At 33.1% G+C, this 26,504-nt stretch overlaps 1 protein-coding gene across 1 annotated transcript in view; it reads right to left on the bottom strand.

Moving 5' to 3' along the window:
• Window positions 7,649–26,504, bottom strand: part of LOC109832782 (ER membrane protein complex subunit 8/9 homolog) — a gene marked incomplete at its 5' end in the record, with an annotated part of 20,122 nt that continues 1,266 nt past the window's right edge. The window contains 2 exons of the mRNA XM_020400195.1: window positions 7,649–7,922; window positions 7,999–8,165. Coding sequence (XP_020255784.1) covers window positions 7,892–7,922; window positions 7,999–8,165 — 198 coding nt within the window. The remainder of the gene's footprint in view (window positions 7,923–7,998; window positions 8,166–26,504) is intronic.

The following is a 26,504-nucleotide window of genomic DNA, read 5'->3' on the forward strand; positions in this document are numbered from 1 at the left end:
GAAGCTCTTTCTACCTTTGTTGCAATTGTCCCCTTCCTCAAAGAGCCTACTTTGTCAGCCTCTACTGCCTAATTTGTCATTGGAGGCTTGAATCTGTCACTAATGACATATCTCTTTATGCTAATCATCTAATAATATCAAAGTTGTAAAAAATACAATCACCATTTCAACAATTACAAATTTGACAATACCAAAATAACAGTAACATGTTACAGTTAACAAGAAATAACTTATACATAACATTAAATAATTTAGGATTAATATGAACTAAATTAGACATAACATGAATCTAATTAGACTTAACATAAGAAGGCTAACACTTCACAGTAAGTAACATATGTTTAATAGGAAATTAAATAGACTTAACATGGAACTTACAAGTATTAGTGGCATGCATCCAGGGATATATTTAACCCCTAGCTTCTTCAACCCCTCCAAAGCAATTTTAATGCCTCTAATAGTTTCTGTATGAATGAATTTCCCACATGCAACCTTTTTCACCCTTTCAATACTATCCACATACTTGAATAATAATCTAGGGATACCTTGCACGCTTTTGGGGCACCATATCATTGAGCATTGATAAAGTTTTTGTAACAAAACAAAGTCTTGTATATCCTTTTTATCCTTTGAATCCACAAGACTTTCTAGTAGATCTTCTACGTGTCTTCGAATGCTGCTTGGTTCTTTTCCTTTTTTTTTCCTTCTTCCCCTCTTCCTTTTTGAACAATTTAGCAAAATATTTCATCCATATTCTTCTTTTGGGGTCCAGATTGATATAAATAATTTCTCCATCAATTGGGAAACATGTATGATTATGGACCCAATCCAAGTCAAAGTTGACAATTTTATTTTTTTCCAGCTTTAGCAGTAAGGATACAAAATGTGTCATTATCATAATAACTCAACACCAGCTCAAGTGTTGGACGATCAAGTGCAGGAGCACCAAATAGAATATAATGCTCAAATATGGATCCACCATATGCATCCCTGTGCCATTGACATGTTTTTGGGGCATGACATTTTATAAATTCATAATATGCCCCAGTACTGGCCGTTGGCCTAATTTTTACAAGATCGCCTACCTTTTTCCTGAAATTAAATTCAAATGTACTAGTTGAATTAGACTTAACAATAATTAATTAGACATAACAGGAAATAAATTAGACTTAACCTGAATTAAACTAGACTTAACAAGAAATTAGACTTAAAATAAGTTGAACTAGACTTAACATGAACTGAAATTAGACTTAACATGAACTAAAATTAGAATTAACATGAATCAAATTAGACTTGACATGAAATTAGATTTAAAATGAGTTGAACCAGGCTTAACATGAACTGAAATTAGACTTAACATGAACTAAAACTGGACTTAACAAGAAATTAGATTTAAAATAAGTTGAATTAGACTTAACATGAACTGAAATTAGAATTAAGATGAGCTGAAATTAGACTTAACATGAACTAAAATTAGACTTAACGTGAATCAAATTGAACTTGATATGAAATTAGATTTAAAATAAGTTGAACTAGACTTAACATGAACTGAAAATTAGACTTAACATGAACTGAAATCAGACTTGATAAGAACTAAAATAAGACTTAACATGAATCAGATTGGACTTAACATAAAATTAGACTTAAAATAAGTTAAATTAAACTTAGCATGAAATAAATTAGACTTAACATGAACCAAATTGGACTTAACATGAACTGAAATTAGATTTAACATAAAATTAGACATAACATGAACTGAAATTAGACTTAACATGAACTGAAATTAGATTTAACATAAAATTAGACTTAACATGAACTGAAATTAGGCTTAACATGAAATTAGATTTAAAATAAGTTAAACTAGACTTAACATGAGATGAAATTAGACGTAACATGAACTGAAATTAGACTTAACGGGAACTGAAATTAGACTTAACATGAATCAAATTGGACTTAAAATAAAATTAGACTTAAAATAAGTTGAATTACACTTAATAGGAAATAAGTTAGACTTAACATGAACTAAAATTAGACTTAACATGAACCGAATAGATTTAACATGAACTGAAATTGGACTTAACATGAAATTAGACTTGAAATAAATTGAATTAGACTTGACAGGAAAAAAGTTAGACCTAACATGAACTGAAATTGGACTTAACATGGAATTAAACTTGAAATAAGTTGAATTAGACTTGACAGGAAATAAGTTAGACTTAACATGAACTAAAATTAGACTTGACATGAACTAAAATTAGACTTAACATGAACTAAAATTAGACTTAACATGAACTAAAATTGGACTTAACATGAATTAGACTTAAAATAAGTTGAATTAGACTTAACAGTAAATAAATTAGACTTAATAGTAAATAAATTAGACTTAATATGAAATGAATTAGACTTAACAAGAAATAAATTAGACATAACATGATTTAAATTAGACATAACAGAAATTAAATTGGACTTTACAGAAATAAAATTAGACTTAACAAGAACTAAAATTAGACTTAGATGATTTCCCTTGAAACACAGTTTAGTTAAACATAATACTTTGTTTAGTTAACATGTATTTCATTAAATTCAAGTTAATTCTCATGTATAGGATTAGAATTAACATGAAAATCAATTCAGTTATCATGAAACTCATTTTAAATAACATGAAACTCAGCTTAATTCTCATGTATAGGATTAGAATTAACATGAACCTAAAGTTTAGATAACATGAAAATTAGTTTACATAACATTAACTTCAGTTTAAATCATGTACATGTATTTGAGAGTACTCAGGTTAATTAAAAAACCCAGCACTTACTTCTTTCTGGGGTTGGAACCATCCCCTGCTAGTCTTCTTTTATTGCCTCGACCTCGTACTTCACCCATTTGCATGACCAAAAGGGCATTCGACTCTTCCTCTGTACTTCCATTCCTAAATGATTAATGGTATTCAATATAGCTAGAAGAGGCACAATCATCATCACTCGAGGAAACCGTGTGATCACCACTTCGCTCACGTCGGACAACCGACGAAGATGATTTGGCTTCATTTTTTTTTACCGTCTTTCACAGCCGCGACGAACGACTTCAAAATCTTGAACCGATGCTTCCTTTAGCGAAATATTTATGGCGAAAAACCTAACCCTAAGTTGAAATTCGCGATAGGAGAACTGGAGTGTGGGAATCTTCGATGGTTCCTGAACAGTGGAGAAGAGAGAGGGCGAGAGAGAGTACTTAAGTTTGGGATGGGCGCGATTACCAAGTCCGTTCACTTTAGAGGGTTTGTTTGTAATTTCAAGTGGGCTTTTTCTCTCTCTGCTTACATGGCAGAAATTTTGGGGACTTGACACAAATACAACATGTATTTGGGGCTGAAACACAAAGCTCAAAATACAGAGGGCCAGGTCACATGGGCTTCCCGTTAGTGAGGCCTTGACACAATTTTCTCTTTTTCTTTTTTGATTTTTTTTTTCCCTTTTGGCTTGCGATGGATAATAGTTTGAAGAAAGGGGTTTCGGTATGATTAGTCTTTAGAGTTAGCTTTTGTGTTGGAGGGCTAAGTTTATATATGTATTGTCCATCAAATCTTTGTAATTGCTCATATGTTCCATAAATCATTAGGAGCCTTGAAAATACCCCCACCTGATGTTTATTTTTTTATCTTCATGACCTTTAGCGGGAAATATAAGTTAGAGGGTAATTTCAGTCATGTTGAGGGTAATCTTGGTCATTGAGGGACCACTTTGCAAGAGCCCTTGAGATTTGACGAACCTATGAGCAATTTCAAAGATTCAAATGAGTGTTGTAGAATTGATGAAGATTTGAAAAACGAATGTCTAAATAATCCAATAAAGAAAGCTAAATTATCCAAGAAAGAAAGCTAAATTAAAACCTGCTTTAACTTTGTAATTTTTTTAAAAAAAATAAACCAAAGTATTGTCTAGGCCAAACCTAAGATTGAACCCCTCTTAAGAGAAAACAATGTTTTAATAAAGAAAAATAAACTTAAGAAGCCTCATGAATATGCAAATTGGCATATAAAACCTAGAGCATTCACAAATTTGTTAATTGTCATAGAGAAGTATTCAGCATACGTAAATTTGTAGAAGTACCAAGAAGCCTTGCTATTTGCATATTTTGCAAAAAAAGTCCATGAAATTAGAAATTTCACAAAAGTATTTAATAACTTTCATAAATTGAATATTTTACATTAAAGTCCATGGAACTCAAAGATCCCAAAACACATCTAGAAATTGCAGATTTGCAAAAAAAAAATCTTAAAGGTATAACATTTGTACAAAATCTAAAAGACTTCCAAATTACAAAGATTAATATGAAACTTCCCAGATTTATAAAAGCACCATAAGCTTGCGAATTTTACATAACAATTTTTTTATGAAAAAACAACCGTAAAGCTTCATAATTTTACAGAATAAAGCCTAAATTTTATAGGTGAAACCCTTTATTTACAAAAGTTTACCAAAATCTATAGATTCTAACATTTTGAGAAAAGTCCACGAAATTACAAACTTTTCAAGAATTCAAAGCTCAGAAAATTAAAAGTCCAAAGAACTTACTAAAAATAAAAAAGGAGTTCCAAAAAATGTTTGGCAGAAAACTTTCGAACTCAAAAAATTGGTAAAAAACCAAAAAATTTGAAGAAGAAAATTGCAAATTTTAGCAGGAAATTCCACAATTTTATGAAACCGCAAGAAGTTTGGGAAATTACATAAATTGAAAATATAGAAACAACCTTGAATCATCATAATTTTATAAAATAAAGACATAATTTTGCAGATAAGAACCTTGAGTTTCAAATTTTTAACAAATAAGCCTTCAAACTTTATGAATTCGCAAATTAATCCCTTGAAACTTTCCAATCCTAATAAAAATTTTATTAGCGTAGAAATTTAATAATGAGAAAATTACGAAATACTCCTAAACTTTTGCTGTAATTAAACCCCAAACCAAAATTTTCAATAAAGCCCTAAAAACATTAACTTTACATAAAGAACGTACAAGCTTCACTAATTTGTAGATTTTATAGATATTACCACCAACTTAAAAAATTCACTAATACCCAAAGGACTTGTAGAATTTGCAGCTTTTGACGAAAAGTTCTAAAAATTCACAAATTTCTAAAGACTTCCATAAATTCCATATTTTGCACAAAAGTGCACATAACCCAAAAAAACAAAATACTTGCAAAAGTTGCAGATGTTACAGAAAATCCAAGATGTACACAATTTGCAAAAAAAAATCCAACATACTTCTAAAAATTGTGATTTTCTACATAAAAACCTTAATTTTATTAAAACACTAGAAAATTATAAATTGACAAAACAAAAACTAAAATTGGCAGAATCAACACTAAGTGTTCATAATTCATAGAATAAACCCTAAACTTTGAAGAAAGACCTTGAAAGTTCACAGATGTACTAAAAATTCCTGAATTTTATAAATTTACAAATTAATCCTTGCAAACTTTATAAATGAAATATACTAATCGTAGGGTTTTAATTATTAGATATTATAAATAATTCCTCAAGATTTGCTATAATTACATCCAAAGTCAAAGTTTTCAATAGTTATATAACAAATTGCTTATAACTCCTTAAGGTTTTCTATAATTACATGTACAACAAAAATTTTCAATAACTTTGAAATATTATTTAAATTTTACAGTTAGAAAATTAATTCATTCTTCATAATCTAAATATTATTTTCATTTTTACATATGTAGATTTCTATATTTTGAATTATATCTCTTAATAATATCTAAACAAATTAGGAGCACATGAAGCTATAAAAAGTAGTTACATAAATTTTTCACTATTAAAAATGTTAAAGATGAATGTAGCGATGCTCACAATTAAACAGTTATGCTCGCTTTTGTTTTTTATCAGAAAAAATTGAAATTAACTTAAACATAATTCATTTTAACTTGATTAAAGATTTGATGTCGTCTTGACCAGATAATTATACTTGTCAGGTACAAGAATAACTTTATCATTACCTCCCAAGTCTAATACCAAGTGATGATAAACTTGCCTCTTTCTGGACGTATTTTTTATGGCTCTAATATATAAAAGACTTCATAGTTGGGTGGAAATATTGCAAAGTACTATTTTAATGATGATGTTAAAAAATTAATGATGAGACCCTTGGAGTTGGAGGATAACCCACGTATACGATTCCTTCGCCAACAATTTTTCAAAACAGTCTCATTTAGAGTTTTTTTTTTCAAAATCGACCGGTTTTTTTTATTTATCAAAACCGACCTGATTTTGTGATTAACCGGCTAATTACCTTCCTAAATAGTCGGGGTTGGCAACCCCGACTATTTAGGACCTTAATTTTTAGTGTTTAAGGCCTCTAATTAGGGTTTAATACCATCCTAAATAGTCGGGGTTGGCAACCCCGACTATTTAGGATGGTGATTAGGCTGCTAATCACAAAATCGGGTCGGTTTTGATAAATAAAAAAAACCGGTCGATTTTAAAAAATAAAACTCTAAAGAGGTCTGTTTTGAAAAATTGTTCTTCCTTGGCGCCTCAAAAGACCGACCTTGTACCGTCGGAGATAGTGATGTGTTTCTATTGCTAAAAATTCTCACCTCGATCAATGATTAATGTAACCAATCCCGTTTATTCCCAGCGGAAAAAATCTAGATGTTATGGAACAACATCATGAAAGTTGATGAATTGATCTCACGAAGGAACTGCAGTGGAACTAAATTACAATTCACATATGCACAATAACTTTTGCAACAAGAGCAAATACGTATTCTATGTACATTTATTTATAATAAATTAATAAATATATTAATCAGTGTCACTTAATTGAAATTTTGATGAGATGATGGGTACAATAATAAGTAATAACAAGGAATCATCAACCTATCATCCATCCCTATCCGCATGGAGTGTATGACTTTGTAAAATGGTTTCACTCATTTTCATTTTTCAATTTACGTACCATTATATATATAAATGCTTAAATTTTATTTTTCCAAAATAGTAAGAAATAATTATTCTGCATGAAATAAATCATTACCTACATAAAGCCAGACTTCCCAAGGAGTTGGAAAAAAATTTTATACACAAGTAGAATCCATGGTAACAAAACAGAAATGTGAGCCCGTCATTTGTGTTTACTTTCTTAGGCTTGGACAACGGCAGAGCTAGCATCTTTGATGAGAAAATCTTAGCATTCAAGCAATTTCGCTGACTTTTTCGCCACAGTTTACACAAAAAATTGTCGCCAAGCTGAAATAATGCCTTAAGCTTCAACTTTTTCATACATTTAACAAGCTAGCACATTCTTATGTAAACTGCAGGAGTCGATGCGAAACACAGTTGTTCCTAAGCTACAATGGTACCTCTGACGATCGCACAAAATTACTTCATGATAATGCTCCGGTAAATGATTTTAAGACATTTAGTAATTGCAAAGGCATGTATAGACAACTAGAATACATAAAACTGAGCAAATAAAATGTTGTTTCGAAGATGTGTGTTACAATCAACTACAAGTCTACAGCAACAAATTGTACTGTTCACCAAACTTGCACGTAACAACACTCTGAAAAATACTTCTATTTAACATTGTACAAAAATTTCTATAATTTTGACAGGAAATAAGTAGTTAGTACCCCCGAAATGAACATAATGATCATTCATCAACTAGAGAAAAAAAAATAAGTTTACTCTTATTCTTGTATCACTGTTACACTTTCCTATTTTAAATACTCATGAAGTAAACCCTTATCAAGTTCAACAGTAGCAGTCAATTTTCCGTCACAAAAAAGTAGCTGGAGTAAATTATCTGCAATTTGCAAACATACAATTTTTTAAAAAAAATTCTGACAATAAGGAACAAACTACCGAAAGGCCTACTTGAAGAGATCAGGATTCAACCAATCCCTGCAAAATATGACAGCAAAAGGGTTACATATCTTGAAAAGCAGTATAGCACGATACTAAAACAAAATGAACTTACTTGCTAATGTCATCAAGATGATCATCAAAATCAACTACTTCTTGCCACTTCTCGGAGGCGATGTAGTCCAAAAGTACTGCATTGGCTGAGGGCTCCTTCAAGGTCAACTGGCTCGTTCCATCTGATCCTGACTGACGCCAACCTTTTGATGAATCCCTCGAGTAAAGCTGCAAAAGGCAAGATAACAAAGATAAATTTATAACAGTTTAGTATGTTCTATTAAATCTTTATCCCAATACTGTGTTATAGACAAGCTATGTTTCAGACTTCCAGTATTCAAAAATAATAATAATCAGACGTAAACTATCCATGATATATGCACGCTCTTAGTCAACTGGCGATATTATCAAGAAAAAATCCTATAGAGGACACCATATATAAAAATAGTGAGAAAGGAGATAGTGAGAGGTATCTATACAAATATCAATGTAATCAGATAATGTATCAGCCAGTGCAATACCAATATTGCATTAGTGAAATTATATCAATGCAATCACCAACTTTAGATCTGTATTGGGACACGTCACAATCTCTTTCCTCCCAATATAATTTTCCTATAGGATTTTTTTTTTTACGAAAGACAATGCCCAGATCAAGGACCATCTAATAATTTGACAAGCAAACTCCATTTATCAACAACGTCAGCAAGCACCTCTCACCCTGTCAAAATGTCCAAGTCTCTGACATGAGAATAGTCAGAAAAACCAATATGGAGAAATGCCTATGTTCATACACATGCGTGCAATTATATATTTATTTGCGCACGTCATAATTTAGTCAACCAGTTGATCTTTTTAATGAAATGAACTAAAATGGTATCTCAATACAATCTACACTAGAAATCTCAAACAGATAAGCTCTAGCAGACTAGCACTGCAATGGAATGGTAGTAGTGACCATCTTTCTGTGTCCAATGCATCAAAACTTAAAATTTGAAGTACCTGGGTAACACAACATTAAAGCACTGATGTATGTTGTTCTAACATGCCATGCAATCTACCTTTATGACATACAACTGCACTGTGACAGTTGCTGACAGTACGGAATTTAATTTGCAAATTACCCACACTTCACCTTGCAGGGTGGGTAAGCATCACCACTATTAAGCTGAAGTTGTTATATCAGCTAAAGCGCCAGGAGAAAGAAACCTGTTGTTTCTAGTAGAGCACAATATGCCACGAGTGATCAGTAAGAAATGGACATCAACGAGAAGGGTGGCAAACTGAGTCCATGATAGCTATTTCTACCACATAAAGTACAGATGTTCTTCTGCCGGGGTAGGGGGTGGGGGGGTATGAGGCAAAGTTTGCGACAAAATATCAAGGCATGCACATGGTTGAAGTCACATTCTGAGAATCTTGAAGCTCAACAATGGTGATCCTGACGATGATAACAGTAAAATTTGGGAATCATAAAAAGGACAGATGAAACTGCATTCCGTCCAGATCTAACAACCATAGCCTACTTAAGTTAACTGTGATGATTAACATACATGGACAAAGAAAAGAGCTTGCAGTAAGCCTCCGCAAAAATGGACACCTCACCTCCTACCTGATCATAGGGAGCTGTTTCCTACTTAGCCAAGATGAAACATGTACCAGAAATACAACAAAACTCTAGAAATCCTGCAAGAGAAGGATAGCAACCCAACTATACCTGATATTTCTGAAAATTGGGCTCAGGAACAGTGGCAGAGCCAGGAATTTAAAATAGTGGTGTCACAATATGTGAAAAAACTGATATTTCTAATTTTTCTCTCAAATTCAAAAAATTTGAAACTTCCATGGGATACAAATACATATAACTACCTATAATTGCAATTTGACCAATTGTTGCATAATAGTATTCGAAATACCACTAACTACATCTTTATCAATCGGTGGCGGATCCAGGATTTTTGGAAAGTGGTGTCACCAAATAATTGTTACTAGCTGAAAAACTTTACAACTACCTTTGATTAGTTTTCATATTTTGAAAAGAACTACATAATCATGTCATTAATAACGCTATCAAATGCATCATTAATAACAATACCAAACACATAATCCCACTTTAGTAACTCAACCAATGGCATACAGCCAATAAAGGAATTTCAGTAATTCGGTTTGGCATATCAAAAGCGTATACCCCCATATAGTTGATGGTCCTACGTGATTGATGATGCTAAACGGTGACGGCAGCTTACATGATGGTATGGATATGCAAATTAGAGCTTCACAAAATCTCAACTTAACCCATGTGCACATAAGGAACCCCTTGGAGGAAGTGGTCACGTGACACCCCTTCCACCGTGGTGGATCTGCCACTATTCTCAATGTAAGTTACTGAGTCATGGTTCTCCACTTTATCATCTTTTTTCTTCTTAAGAAACTGATGTTCTGTGACATATGGTATCTGTAATTGGTCCTTTTACATTAATGAGTCATCTTTATACAAGATTACTTTATTTAGGGTTGTGCAAGGTCTCATTGTTTTAAATGGTGTCACTTTGTAATTAAATCATAATTATCCCACGTTTTTGGACATTATTTTAAGTGGTGTCACTTTGTAATTATTAAGAGGGTGGTATCACTTTACACCATCCTATTTTATTTAGGGGTTTTTGTCTTTTAACCCAAAGTTTTACTCTAACTTATTTAAAAACCCACCCATTCTTATAACCACTCGTACACCCAATAATCCCCACCTAACTTATTTTTAAACCCAAAGTATTAAATACAAGGCATTTGTACTCTGTATCTACCCAAAAATACCCTTTTGTCTTTCTCATTTTCTCCTCCTCTCAACTCAGTTCTCAGTGAACTCTTGTCCTCTCTTCTCCCTCCTCTAGTGGGATAAACCTCCTCATGCTCCACCACTTCCCCTCTAACCCTCAACACTGCTAAACCCGCACCCACACCACCTCCCTCAAAATTAAACTTGTCACCTATGAACTAGATGACACCCTCTTCACTCTTAACTCAACTCACAACCTATTAGCCAATATCCTTCAATGAAAGAAGGTTTTCTCACTACGACCAAACAATAGCATCAAATAGTACTCTTAGCAATGGGTCTATGTCCTCTCTGCTTTCTTCTTTGTGCTCGTGAATAAATCCTGGCCCAATGAAGAATGGGCTATGGGATACAGAGACATTCAGAAAAATTATGTTGAGACATGTTGAAGTTTTTTGCTGACAAGCTTGATGCATGGAAGGTGGTTGATGGAATGACAAAGAGAGATAAAGTCATTTGGACCACAACGATTAGTGCTTATCTGCGATTGAGGTTGGTTGATGAGGCACTACAGGTGTTTGATGAAATGTCTGAGAAGAGATTGGTATTGGTTTTGCGGAATGCGGTGATTGCGAGTTATGAACAATAAAAATGGGTGGCCATGTATATAATGTGTTATTTAATCAAATGTTGCTTATTGACTAGTCAAGCAAAGCATAGCATTTTATGCCAAAGCGTAGCACCTGATTTGCAAAGCGTAGCTCCATATTCATTTGTATAGTTCTTTATAGCTAAAGTATAGCTCTTTATTATCTTTGAATATGCAGAAAATAAATCCAAGTTAGTAATTTTTTGGTCAATGAAAATGGGTGACCATGTATATAGTGTGTTGTTTGTTCAATTTGTTATAACTAACAGGTTCACTCTCATTTATACAATATCTAAGCAAATTGTAGCATTTTATACCAAAGTGTAGCACATTATTTGCAAAGTGTAGCTCCTTATTCAGTTGTATAACTCTTTATAGCAAAAGTTTAGCTATTTATGGCTAAAGTGTAGCTTTGTACTATCTCTAAAAATGCAGAAGAAATCGAGTCAGTAATTTTCTAATCAATGAAAATGGGTGACAATGTATATAGTGTGTTATCTGTTCAATTTGTTATAACTGATAAGTTCACTCTCATTAATATAATGTCTGAGCACATTGTAGCACTTTATGCTAAAACGTAGCACCCTATTTTGCAAAATATAGCTCCTTATACAATTGCATAGCTCTTTATAGCAAAAATGTAGCTCTTTATGACTAAAGTGTAGCTTTTTATTATCTCTGGAAATGAAGAAAATAAATCAAGTCAGTAATTTTTTTGATTAATAAAATGGGTGATCATGTATATAGTGTGTTGTTTATTCAATTCCTTATAATCAACAGGCTCACTCTCATTTATACAATATCCGAGCAAAGTATAGCACTATGTGCTAAAGCATAACATCTTATTTGCAAAGTGTAGCTCCTTTTACAATTGTATAACTCTTTATAACAGAAATATTGCTCTTTATTACTAAGTATAGCTCTTTATTTTCTTTGAAAATGCAGAAGATAAACCAAGTCAATAAACTCTTTATAGCAAAATATTGCTCTTTATTATTAAGTATAGCTCTTTATTATCTCTGAAAATGCAGAAAATAAATCAAGTCGATAATTTTTTGATCAATAAAAATGGTTGACCATGTATATAGTTTGTTCAATTCTTTATAACTGACATGTTCACTCTCATTTATACAATTTCTAAGTAAAGTATAGCATTTTATGTCAAAACATAACACCTTATTTGTAAAGTGTAGCTCCTTATATAATTGTATAGGTCTTTATAACAGAAACGTAGCTCTTTATTGCTAAAGTATAGCTCTTTATTGTCTTTGTATATATAGAAAATAGATAAAGTCTGTAATTTTTCTATCATATTATAGCTCTACAACAGAAGTTAATACTTATAGTTTTTCTATGCAACGACATCGACCCTTATACATAAAACATAACATCTAATATCAAAACATAACATCGGATACTGTAGAACCTCACACATGTGACATATATAGACTATTACGCATCAACCAAATATCACAAATTATCGAATAGCACTAGTTTTAGAACAGAACGATACCACAAAATATGATTGATACGTATTGATACAAAATACAAGATCTGTAACAAACTTCGTACACATATAACCATTTGCGACTCATATAGCATGCTTCCAAAACAAAAATATCTATACTATAACATGCTTCCAGATGAAGGGCTTCGAAGATTCTTATTTGAAGAAAAACCATAAAATATATAAAAGCCTTCCCATAATGTGATATAACCAAATGACCATATAGCCAAAACACTTATGTAGGTCCAAATACATTATAACAAAATAGAAATTACAAAAAAAATGAGATTCACTTTTAAAAGCTACACAAGATAATTATTTTCACATAGCTTTTTTTGTTTTTGTTTTTGTCTTTTTTTTTGGGTGGGGGGATGTACTTATTCCTCTCTGACATTCTACCTACACATAAATCACAATCATCGCATTCACAAAACCAAACCGCTTTTAGACATTTTATCGAGCACATGCATCGCCTCCTCAACCAACACTCCCTCGCATAATTGCTAATTGCTATAGTCCAAATAACTATATTCCTCTTTGTCATTCCATTGAACACTTTTCATGCACCATCCTCTCACCAAAACTTAGATACTTGTGAATAAACTTTTTCTGAACCTTATACTAAAACCCAATCTTTATCACATCGTCATGCACCTAGTGACCAAATTCAATTTAGTTTCATTGGCAATCTGATTAAGGAAGCAAGGTTGTTCAGAGGAGACTTTGAGAGAGCATGTAAGGGTAGAATTGGGGAAGAGAGATGATGGTGTTGAAGATGAAAGGTTCGGTGATCGAGAGAGGGCGGAAGAGAGCGAGAGAGTAGTTGGGGTCATCGGAGGGGGAGAGGGCGAATAATTGATGAGTTGCAATTCAATTTGAGGGTGGTGAGGCTTGGAGGAGAAGGAGAAAGTGAAGGTGAGGTGGATTTCTTGATTATCAGATCTTTGGGTTTGTGAAATAAAGGAAAGAGAGAAAAATGTAGTAATATTTAGGGAAGAAGGGCAATTTTGGAATTTCAAATTTATAGGGGAAATACACTATAAAAAAAGGAGGGTACTACACAAGTTGGGTTTCAAAATAAGTGGCATGGAGTATTTTGGGTTTATGAGTATTTATAAAAGTGGATAAAAGTGGATAGGTTTTTAAATAAGTGGGGGTAAAACTTTGGGTTAAAGATAAAAACCCCTTTTATTTACATCCACACGTGCCCAAGAATATCATAACTCCCTAACTTCGCTTTTCCCTGTCTAAAATCATGTGAAGTTAAAGAATGTTTGACAATGTTGGAAAATCAGCTATGTACTAGCTAAACATCACTACTACTAAACTGAAAATTGCCAGAAGGACACATACAATTCCCACTAGTACACCATGAATTTTTTATGATGACTCCAGATTTCTATTAACTTGAGATTGCTCCTCGAAACACTAATTTATCCTTCTTTTCCTCCGTCCTCCCGCTTCCCCTCTCCTATTTTACATCACCTATGGCGACTAGGTTACTAAGGGTGATGGACTTAAGTTATTTTAAGGTGAAACATTGTTTATGCAGTTGCACGTGAATTCTAAATTTTCACAAATCCCGGAAAACATAAGTTTTAGAATTTAAAGTTTAGACAAGCATTATGGCAGAAAGAGTGGATTTGGATAAATTTAGACTTTACAATAATAGGTCTACAGTTTCAAATTTGTTTAGGAAATCATCATGTGTTTTAGAGAGAGAGATAATCCATTCAAGAATTGACTGATATTCGAAATATTAGAGAAACAAAGCATAAAGATACAATGAGTTTGGAATCCCAAGAAACAATAAATTCCAAAACAGGGAAAGAAAAAACATATACCAAGCGGATGACCTAAATACTTAATCAAAAGTAACTCTGCACAGGCATACATGTGGCAGGAACTAGAGCAAAGTTTGTGAGGCATAGGATTCACAACTAGGTCTCAAATTCAAGACATATGCGTCCAAGCCTCCAATAAACATTTATGAGAAGAAGTTCCTCAGCATCCTTGCCTATAGCCTCATTCACGGGTTCCAAAATAATCTTGTAGACCCTCTAACAGAAAATAAAGAAACTTCTCTGATCGCAAACCTCTCCGCATTCAAGGCTTCAACCTCGTCAAACTTCAGTAGTATAAACTCCCCTCAAGGTAACTAGGGTTTGTTTCTAAATACTTTCCACGTAATTAGGGTTTGTTCCTCAATTTATTTTCTATTCTTTTTTTGATTTTTTTACAGCTTTTCTGTTATGTTTCTTGATTCAGTGTTTAGTTTTTGTTTCTCAAAAATTAGACATTTACTTTGGGACACAAGATATCTTAGAAATCTTTTTTCTCCAAATTTAAGTAATTAAGTATTTAGGTTCTTTTATAAGTTATGAGATTTCTAGTTTGGATGCAATTTTGATTGGGACTGAACAGATCAAGGACGGAATTTCAAATTTTGAGTAACTGAATCAAAGCATAAATATTTGTCAGTGTTTTTTTAAGTCAATGCATAACTATATAATTTTTGAGTCAAAAATAATAAGCTTCTAGTCTTAATAAATGCATAACTGATTTCGGGCATTTTTAGAATCAAGTCGGCAGTTTAACTTTGACCACATGCTCAAAAATAATAAAGCATAAAAGTTTAGCATCAACGTGCCTTAAAGCTAGGTTGAAAACTTCAATTTTGGACCCCTACTCAAAACTGTAATTCATCTTTTGTCATGAAACTTTTCTAGGTGAATGATTAAACTATGTTAAAACCATCCAAGATTGATGCATTTTTAAAAAAAGAAAAGGTAATGATATTGAAACCAATGCCCGCTAATTTTAGTCAAAATCCCCAATCTTCAATTGCAATAGAAGAACCTCCTAAAAAAACTGCAAAAATAGAGACTCCAAACTTAAGTGAATTTGATATTGGAAGTCTAGAACATGATCTAGGATTACGTCATCTATTATGAGTATCATGTTCAACAACAAGATCAAATTCGTCGAGCATACATAACCTCTGGACCATATCAGCCAATACCTTCTAAATATCCATTTTTGGGTCCTGAGAACTGTCTAAGATGTTCCTATCTTCTTGGTATCAGAAATTCTCAACATGGTTAGACTATTTACCAAGTAAAAATGCCACTTTTTGTATACCTTATTATATTTTTGGCAACAAGTATGATACTCATTTTGGATGTGATACTCATTTGGGAGCCGATGTATTCACGATGAAGGGTTCCCGAGAAGGAAGATTGAAAGAAAGTCAGTAACGGAAAACATTATGTTTTTCGATATCATATTGAAAGTAGTCCAAACTCACCCCATAATATGATGGTGAGATCTTACAAAGATTTGATGGCTCAATCACACCACACTAACAGTTTTTTTCCAAAGTTTTCAACAATTTGCAAACAACTATTTACGGCTCAGGACATCAATAAATGCAATTCGATGGCTTACATTTCATGGTTGTCATCTAAGAGGCAAAAATGGAAGTTCTGAATCTATAAATTGGGATTGTTTTCTTGAAATGATAAGGCTTCAAGCATCTTACAATGAAAGCATTGAGAAAGTTACTTTATCCAATGCTCTACAGAATGCCTAATATATAACAAGTTCTATCCAGAAAGAGAGACTCCAAATTTTCAGGAGGATAATACGATGTGCTATTCGAGAAGAAATTAGTGATGCAAAATTTCATATCCTTGTTGACAAAGCTCGAGATCAATGAAAATAAGAACAAATGTCTATTGTGCTAAGATTTGTAGATAAGGATGGCTTGGTACAAGAACTTTTTTTTTTTTTTTGATATTATCCATGTTTCAGATACTTCTACATTGACCTTGAAAATTGAAATACTTGGTGTGCTTTCTCGTTATAATATGAGTGCTCGTGATATTCGAGATCAAGGATATGATAGAGTTAGTAGCATGCATGGAGATTGGAATGGGTAACAAGCCTTAACCTTAAAAGATTGTTCATATGCATATTACATTCAATGTCCACCTCGTCATCTTCAGTTGGCTTTGGTGACTGCTTCAAAGGATGTGCTTAAGGTGTACGATTTCTTTAATAATTTATCTTCGGTTGTCAACATAGTGGATGCTTCTTGTAAAAGATAAGATGAGTTAAAATTGGCACAAGTCACTTACATTTCTAATATGATAGCCTTCAAAAAAAACTTGAGACAGAAAGTGGACTTAGTCATAGTACTTTGCAATGAGAAGGAGATATGCAATGGGGTTCTTACTTAAGTTCTATTCATAGCTTGGTGACATTGTTTGATTCAATTTGTGTGGTTCTAAAATTTTATAAAAATATCATAAGCACCAAAACACATTCACAACATGGTGATGCATGTAGTTCCTTGAAAGTCATTAGATCATTGAAATTTGTTGCCATCTTACATGTTATAAGAGAGCTTTTAGGAATCTCTGATGATCTTTGTCAAGCTTTGTAATGCAAATCTCAAGACATTTCGTATGCAATGAATTTGGTCTCTATACAATAATGAAGTCGCTTCAAATTTTAAGAGATTTTGGATGCTGCGATATTCTAAAGGAAGCGATACCATTTTATGAAGAATATAATATTGAGATTCCTAATATGAATGCTCCTTATCATAAAGGTCGACCTCATGCTCAATCAGGCCGTGCCATCAATAATTATCAATATTGGGTAGAAAATATTTGTTGTAGTGATCGTTCGTCAAATGCAAGAGTTGAATCATAGGTTCAATGAAGAAGTAATGAAGCTAATTGTTCTTAGCTCCACACTAGATCCACGAGAAAATTATAAGTCCTTCAATTTTACTAAAATTTGCAATATTTTGGATTCATTTTATCTCGAGGACGTTACAAAACAAGAAAAGTTACCTTTGAAGATTCAATTACAATATTATGAAATTGAAATTCCTCAATCCTCAACATCCCAGATTCAATGATTTATCTATACTTTCAAAATTATGTAAAAGATTGGTGAAGACTAGAAAATCCGCAAACTACTGTTTAGTTGACAAGTTGATTCATTTGATTTTAACTTTCTATGTTTCGATCGCAACCTTTGAACAATTTTTTTCAACTATGAACATTGTTAAAACTAGACTTCGCAACAAGATGGACGATGATAGTATTGCAGACTACATGCTAACATATATTGAGAAGAAAATTATAAGCACATTTAGCAAAGATCCGTTAATAGATTACTTTTATGATATGAAAGAACGACGTGTGAAGCTTCGTGAGTAGCTCTTAACTTTTAGCTAATGTAATACATACATAATTTACTCCTAATGTTAGTTTTTTGAATGAAAATTTATATAATATTAAGGATGTTGTACTATTCTATTTTTTATTTTAGAATATATATGCACATGTCGTTCTAAGTGTGAAGGACGAAGATTAAGGAGCATTTGAGAGAGGTTCTTTTAAGTTGAAGCATTGTTATACATATATCAAGTAACATATTCTTCTCTTTTGTAACGCATATGTGAAACTCCATCTATTATTTAGATATTATCTTTCAAAAATGTTATATTATCATTGTTGAAATATTCGATTTTGGTGTTCTTGTTTAATCCTTAAGTTGAGTAATACTAGTCTTTTTGTCATCAAACTTGTAAATGATAATCCTTTTAAAATCAACAAAAGGATTAAACGAAAACAATATTGACTTTAGTTTCTCTTTCGTGAAAGTTAACCCCTTCCCCCAGCTGAACAATCATGGACTCGTCCTTGTTGATGACTAAATGACTAAAAATATGCACCCCTAGATAGCTTTTCATTGGAAACTTCATAAGCAACCCCCCAATGAACTCTGGCACTATATTAAATAATTGACAAATTAAAAAACTTAAAATTTTCTGAATCCAATTGCATTAGTAATAACCTCCAAAGCTCCAAATGCATCAATGGATCTTAAGGCAGAGAAATCATGAAATGTAACAGGATAGGTATGTGAAAGGAACAATTTAAAAATATAATTTGACAACCATTTAATTGAATCAAGTTATCCAATTCTAGAGAAGTAATTATGCATACTATCCAAATATCTATCTTTCTTGAATATGCGTAAGAGTGCCAAAATTGGCGTTGGTATGTAGTATTTAATTCTTCAATCAAAGGGAATAGAATCAGCATATATGTATCCATTCCAAGCGTATCCGATATGTATAGAAGGATAAACATTTAATTAGGATGTCAGCAATTGATGTGTATGATATCTTAAGCATCTATAGCACACCTATCTATTACAATATATTTGTTTCAAGATGTGTTATGTCATGCCATTAAGGCATGGCTCAGTGGTAAAAAGGTGAAGTTGGTTGGTGACAAATTTCAGGTTTCGGCCTTGCATGTGGTCTTTGCTCCAGAAAGAAGATGTCATAAGTGACGGGGAATATTAGAATTTAAGGTAAGATGTCAATTCAGTGATGCTAGATGGAGAACAAAAACAAATAGATCCTTGGCATCCTAATGAGATACTTTTGGAAATTTTCAAACAATTCTCAAGATTCTTCATGTCAAACAATTTAGAAGAAACGTTGAAGCATTAAAATGCCTAAACCTGACAAATCCATGTAATAAAGACCTCAACAGCACAAACAGTGAGAAATTCAGAAAAACTATGCTCCATTCTAAAATATAATACTTGAAGTTAATACTTGAAGTTGTACAAAATGGGTGAACGGAGTAAGTTAGAACTGAAAGAGGACATCGAGAGAGGTAGCATGTAGTGAAGCTTACTGCTTACAGGCTTAACTTTCCTCTTCCCTTTACAACATTAATTAATGGGAAAAAAGAGGAATACCATGGAATAAATATGAAATAGTATGTCTTTACTTGCAACATAGTAATTTTAGAAAAGATGACCTAGCACTAATGTTTGAAAGGACTCCATGAGAGAGAGAGACAAAAAAAAAAGCTTCAATGTCAAATGAAATAGAGTGCCAATAAACATATCCAGCTAACGATAGCAACAGGAGTTTATTCCAAAATGTATGTTTGATTAGAATGTATATGCTGCCATATTAGAAAATAACATCTTATATAAACTCAAAATGTCCTTGCCAAGCTACATAAAACAGATTTCCGGACGTCCACAGAAAGATTATATCTAATGCAAGAGAAAGTAATATATTTAAATTAGTCATAAACATGGAACCTTTTTTATTGCCTTCAATATAGAAATCAATGTCGAAATAAGCGACAAAAAGTGGAGAAAAGCAGTCGTATAAATCAAATTTTGCCTCAAAGCGGTAGTATAAAGCGCCACTAATGCTTTTTTACTCGCAAAGGCACGAAAAAGCAGCAAAAAGCAATGAAAAGCGAAGAAAATGCTAAAACGAGCTTTCAGACATTTAGTTAAAATGCGAATGATAATAAAGAGGTCCCGATTTTGCACCCGACCGACCATGACCCGTTTCTAACACCTAAAGTCCCTCATACCCTACCATTTCTCTCTTTCTCTATTATGAACCCGATAACCCTTAATACCCCAAATCATCCTTCGCCTCCAACACCTCTTGCCACCAATTTCGCCTTCAGGAGCTTCTCGCCTCCACCACTACCTTCAACACCTTCTCTAGCTGCCTCTAACCCCTCTCCCACCATCTCTCCCCATCCTCTACTACCTCTCGTAAGCTCCTCTCACCATCTCCAACAAGCTCCTCATCGCAGCTTCAGTACACTGCTCCCTCTTGTCCACAGCCTCAATGAAGCACCAATGCTTTAGTTAATATTTAGTAATTGTTATGCATCTATTTCATGCTTAGGATCTCTATAAATCATCGAATAAGCATATATAGCATTTTTAGTTTTTTCTTGATTTTTTTGTTTTTTGAATATTTATCCATATTTAAACTAGACTGCTTTTTTTGTGCTTTTTTTTGTGCTTTTTTCCGCTTGAGCCTAAAAAATGCCTCAATGTTACGCTCCGCTTTCTACAACCTTGTAGAAAATTGATAGGGTAAGGAAAAATAAAATTTAAGCAACCTTCAACAAGAAAGTAATCTTCCTAAGAGGTGTGATCAACAGAAGCTATACATGGCCTAAAGTTGACAAAACCAAAAAAAGTCAAGGTTCAAGGGTTAGGAAGAAACACATGCAACAAGAAATGGCAGGAGAACATAAGATAAGATGATGTGAATTAATTTTTTATTACCATATGGATGAATTGAGGACAACTGCAAACTAGAATCACATGACATCACATGACATGCAATCCAGAAGTCACAAGTAACATCATAGAAATTCAAATAAGAGAAAATGATCCAACAGAAACGCAATTTATCTAAAGGTATCTTTCTTGTAAAGCCAAACCATAAGGACTTGAGATAAAGGTGATGTTGCTATTGTCTTTTTTTTTTTTTGTGCATCAGAAGGAAACTAACTGAAGATAGCTTCTTAGTTGCCGGAATACGTAAGAATGAATTACTACTTGGTAGCATAGATGAAGATCAAATTATAAACTTAGGCACGTCAAAAAGCTGTGCATTCTCAAGCTAGTTAAATCTTCTATGTCCTTCAATAAAAAAAACTTAATGCATTTCCCCAAACAGCAAATGTCCAAAGTAGCTCCTTTGGATCAAGATATTGCAACACATAACAAGCATAGGCTATAATAGATTTTGGAAGAAGATATCTCATATTATGCACACTCAGAGGCGCCTTTGAACCGGAACATCCGGTTCCATAGAACAGGGCCCCACACCTGGGGGGCCCCCAATTCCAAATCGCGCAGTATAACCTAGTCCCAATTCGAAAATCGCCAAAAATTAAAAAGGCTTATGCGAGCGGACAAAAACTAGGGCGACGGCGAAATTTAGGGTTTTTCCTTTCTTCTTCCTCTTCAAGCACTGCACTGAAGCACATCCATTCCCCTCTTGGCTCTTGATTCAGGTAAACCCCACGTCCCCACCTCTTTAGCTTGTCTCAATGTCTTTTGTGTTTGATTCCATGATCCATCCGTCAAAACCCTAAAGTTTCAGATTATTGGGTTCGATGTTTTGGGTCTCCTCTTGATTCGATTTTGGGGTTGTTTTAGGGATGATTGACCACGCGTTGAACATTTACGAAACCAAAGGCTAGAATTGATCACCTTTGGGTGCTGTTTGCTTGTGTAATTTATAGTTTTCAAAGGCGCCTCTGATCTTGGACGATTTCTAGCTAATTTTCCTATCTGGGTTTTGTTTGATTTTGTCGAAAATGAAATGGGTCTGTCTGGGTTTTAGTTGTAATTGTTTAGTTTGATGAGTATTTTTAGATTTGTTGTAGTTTTTTAGGTTAATGGATGTTTTAAGCATGTTTGTGATTCATTTTCATATCTGTTTAGATCTAGTTACAGAAATTTACACACTTCAATCACAACTGAATGGAAAAATATTTGGATTTTAATGAATCAACTTGGTGATTTGAGTGTGTGAAATGATTTTGTAAGTGCGTAGGTTTAAAAATTAAATGAGGTTAGAAGAGTGGATTTAAAATAAAATTTCTTTTTACTTTTTTTAAATCTGGACTAATAAAAGTTTCTTTTATTTTGACAGTCTTATCTTGACGCACAAAGTGAACAAACTGCTGGCAGAACTGGTGAGTTAGTACTTATTGTTATTATTATTTTGGAGATATGTTAGCTTTTATTCCAGACTGGATTTAATATATTGGTAACAGATTTAGAGGCATTAGATATTGAAATCTTAAATTTTGCAGAAATAAAAATGAGTTACATGAAGTTGTTGGATGAAGTTTACCTGTATTATGTGGATAAATACCAACGGGACTATGTGATATAAGTATTGGAGAAACTTAAAAAAAAGTTAAGTCTTTTGAGAGGCTTATTTAAAAAAAAAGAAGATTAAGGGACCGATATAAGGAAAACCCATGTTATGAGAGCCTGCAGCTATAATTCTATGTATGACATATGAGATTCTGCAGCTAGAATTTTAAGTTTGTACAAGTACAAAGGTTTTGTGAATCAAAATATTCTAAAGCATTTATCAAATTGTTATAATTCTATGTTTGTGGAATGCTTCTAGAGTCTTTTAGTGTTTATATCCCCAATTTCAATTTGGTTGTTTTGTTGAATTTGATTATGGTTAACATTTATCAAATTGATTTTTCAAATTTGGTTGTTTTGTTGATTGTTTCCTATTTTATTATTTTTTTTGTTCAAGATTGGAAGTAATGCCACCTAGAAAGTACAAATCTGGAAGCTTGAAGAGGAAACAAAAAAAGGAGGAGGAACAATTGACTCGATCACAACGAGGTGCTCTTGACAGGTTCTTTGTCAGAGAATGTCCAACTATTTCAACTGACGATTTAGTTGATGAAGATGATGATAATGATAATGAGGAATTGATTGAAGATGAGGGACTTGATGAAAATCACAGTGATGATCCAAGTCCTAATGAGAATGATGGCAATGCAGATGTTGATGGTATGAATCACAATGAGGATGGTGACACCGAATCTGATGAAGAAGGGCTTAATGAGAATTTGGATGCAGTTCTAAATGACTTAGTTGAGGAACCAAGTGAGCAAGTTCCAACAAACCTTTATGATCCTAGAGTTTAGGATAGTCTGGATGATAAATGGAGAGATCTGTTAGCTGTAAAAGGTCCTGTAAGAGACTTGTCGATAAAAAAAGGTCCTAAAGATAGATTGAATAAACGCTTTACTTCAGGATTATACACTCGACACATACATAATGGAGAGATATCTGATAGGATATGGCTTGTATACTGTAAGGAGATTGATAAAGCATTTTGTTTTTGTTGTAAGTTGTTTAAGAAAAAGCTATGATAACTCAGCTAGCAAATGAAGGATATAATGATTGGTCACATGTGGGTGTGCGGCTTAATGAACATGAAGTTAGTAAGGCGCATATTCATAACATGGCTGCTTGGATTGAGTTAAGATCATATCATGAAAGAGAAGGAGCATTGGAGAAAACTGTTACGAAGGTTGATTTCAATTGTGAAATATCTTGCTAAATACAATTTGGCTTTTCGGGGCAAAAATCAGAGGATTGATAAAGAAAACAATGGAAATTTTTTGGGATTAGTTCAGATGGTGGCAGAGCATGATAATGTGATGGAGGAACATCTTCGTCGCATTCAAAATAAGCAGATCTGTTATCATTATCCAAGTAATGTTATTCAAAATGAGTTGATACTCATGATATCTTCTGAAATCCGAGGTGCAATCATATCTCGGGTTAGAGAAAGTAAATACTTTTCTGTTATACTTGATTGTACTCCTGATATTAGTCACCAAGAACAGATGACTCTGGTTTTGAGATGTGTGGATGTCAGCCTTAACTTATCCCTTTGTGATATAGCAAACTGTAACATCAAAGCTCAGGATTTCTTTGGAGTAGTACAACGAATTTATTCCTTGTTCGCAAATTCTACAAAACGTTGGAAGATTTTGATGGATAATCTTATAGGAGTTACTCTCAAGCCATTATCGACCACACGTTGGGAAAGTCGTGTTGAAAGTGTTAAGGCAATTCAATCACAACCTCTACAGATCAGACAAGCTTTACTTCAATTAGCAGAAAATGACAAAGACACAAAAATAAGAAGTGAAGCTAAATCTTTAGCAAAGTACGAGCTTGGGGATTTTGTGTTTTTATTAGGCATGACTATTTGGTATAAGATATTGGTCACTGTTAACAAGGTTAGTAAGCGTTTGCAAGAGAAAGACATTCCAATTGATGTTGCTATAGAATTAGTAAATGGCCTGATTGTTTCTTTCAGAAAGTATAGAGAAACTGGGTTTGCAGAGGCCATGATTACTGCCAAAACACTTGCTGCTGATTTGGGAGTTGATCCAGTATTTCCTGAGAAGCGATAAATCTTTAGAAAAAGACATTTTGATGAGGTTGGAGCTCAGTCATCAGAGTTAACTCAGCAGTCCGGTGAGGAAAATTTCAGAGTTCATTATTTTCTATTACTGGTTGATCAAATTATTGGTTCATTAGAGAGAAGATTTGAACAGTATCAGACATACGAGAATATTTTTGGGTTTTTATTTAGACCGGAAAAGTTATGTGCATATCAGAATGATGATTTAAAAGCTTGTTGTGCTAATCTTGCAAACAGTCTTAAGAAAGGAAGTTGTTCTGATGTTGATGGAGATGAATTATTCGCAGAGTTGCTAATCTTACAAAATATGTTGCCATCAGAAAATATGAAAGCCATTGACGTATTGAATTTCTTGAAGAGGATGAATTGTTTCCCAGCCGCTAGTATTGCATATAGAATCTTGTTGACTATACCTGTCACAGTTGCATCAGCAGAAAGGAGTTTCTCAAAGTTAAAGATATTAAAATCATACTTGAGATCAACCATGTCGCAGGAGAGGCTAAACGGACTGGCTTTGCTCTCAGTTGAAAGTGGATTCTTAGACAAGATTGATTATGAAGATTTGATTGATGACTTTGCAACAAAAAATGCAAGGAGAAAAGTTTTCCAGTGAAGTTTTTGATGTCGGACATGTTAAGATTATTAGTAAGATGTTGATTTTGTGTATCTTTTTTTTACTATTAATATTTTACACGTAATATGTTTTGCATAGAACCATTGTTATGTCTTAATGTTTTTCTTAATTCTAGATATAAAAATTTCTTTCCATGGTTAGTACTACGTATAAAACAATTATTAATTTTTTCTGAAGATTGATTAAGAGGCCCCGATTGAAATTTAGAACAGGGCCCCCAAATTGTCAGCCACGCCTCTGTGCACACTTTGCTTCTTCATAAAATTGTGACCTCTGTAAAAGATCTTGAAAACTGGTGGAATTTTAATTGATTCCACTACATTATACTGATTAATTAGTTTTACCTTATACTTTCTACAGTCATATAACTTTTGCATGTGATCTATTTGCATAAACTAATCAAATTACTTCTACCCCTCCTCTCTAAAAGATTTTTAAAATTGGTGAAATTTTATTCGATTCCACTACATGATACTGAGTAATTAGCTTTACCTTATACTTTCTACAGTCATATTACTTTTGCATGTGATCTATTTGCAAAAACTAATTAACTTGTAACTTTATTAATAATTTAGTATCTACTGATAGTTCCTTCCTAATATTCACCTTCTCTAACAGTGAGTATCCTTGTCTAGAAAATAGATAAAAATAAAGAATTGTAAAAGCAAAACTAATCAAAATATTAATCCATAATGGCCACGAGCAAGCTCTGTAGGAGAGTCTATATCTACTAGGATACATGGGTTCCTCATATGGTGCTGGGTAAAGCATTCTTCTTAGATTGTTAGTTCGCTTTAACCGCATCCCTTCCTGCCTTCTTCCATTCAGAAATATAATAATTCTATCCTACTACTTCCTTGCAATATTTGCATCCAGTTTGTTAAAACAATAACCCTATACTCAATCAATCACCCCTCGCCATCCTCATCCTCTTTTGTCCTACCTCTCATCATAAACCCAAAGTTCTGAGTAGCAAAGCATAGACATGGAAAATCCATATATTTTGGCAAAGCTGCACCTAAGTTCCTTATACATACTGGCACATAATACCTTAAAAGTGAGGCTTGTTCATCGACATCAACATAGATAAGTATTTCTCTCGTCCATAAACATGTCAATGTAATATTCTTGGTTAACTTCATGATTGCAT

Source organism: Asparagus officinalis, chromosome 1, assembly GCF_001876935.1.
Source record: "Asparagus officinalis chromosome 1, Aspof.V1, whole genome shotgun sequence".
NCBI classification, from domain to species: Eukaryota; Viridiplantae; Streptophyta; class Magnoliopsida; order Asparagales; family Asparagaceae; genus Asparagus; species Asparagus officinalis.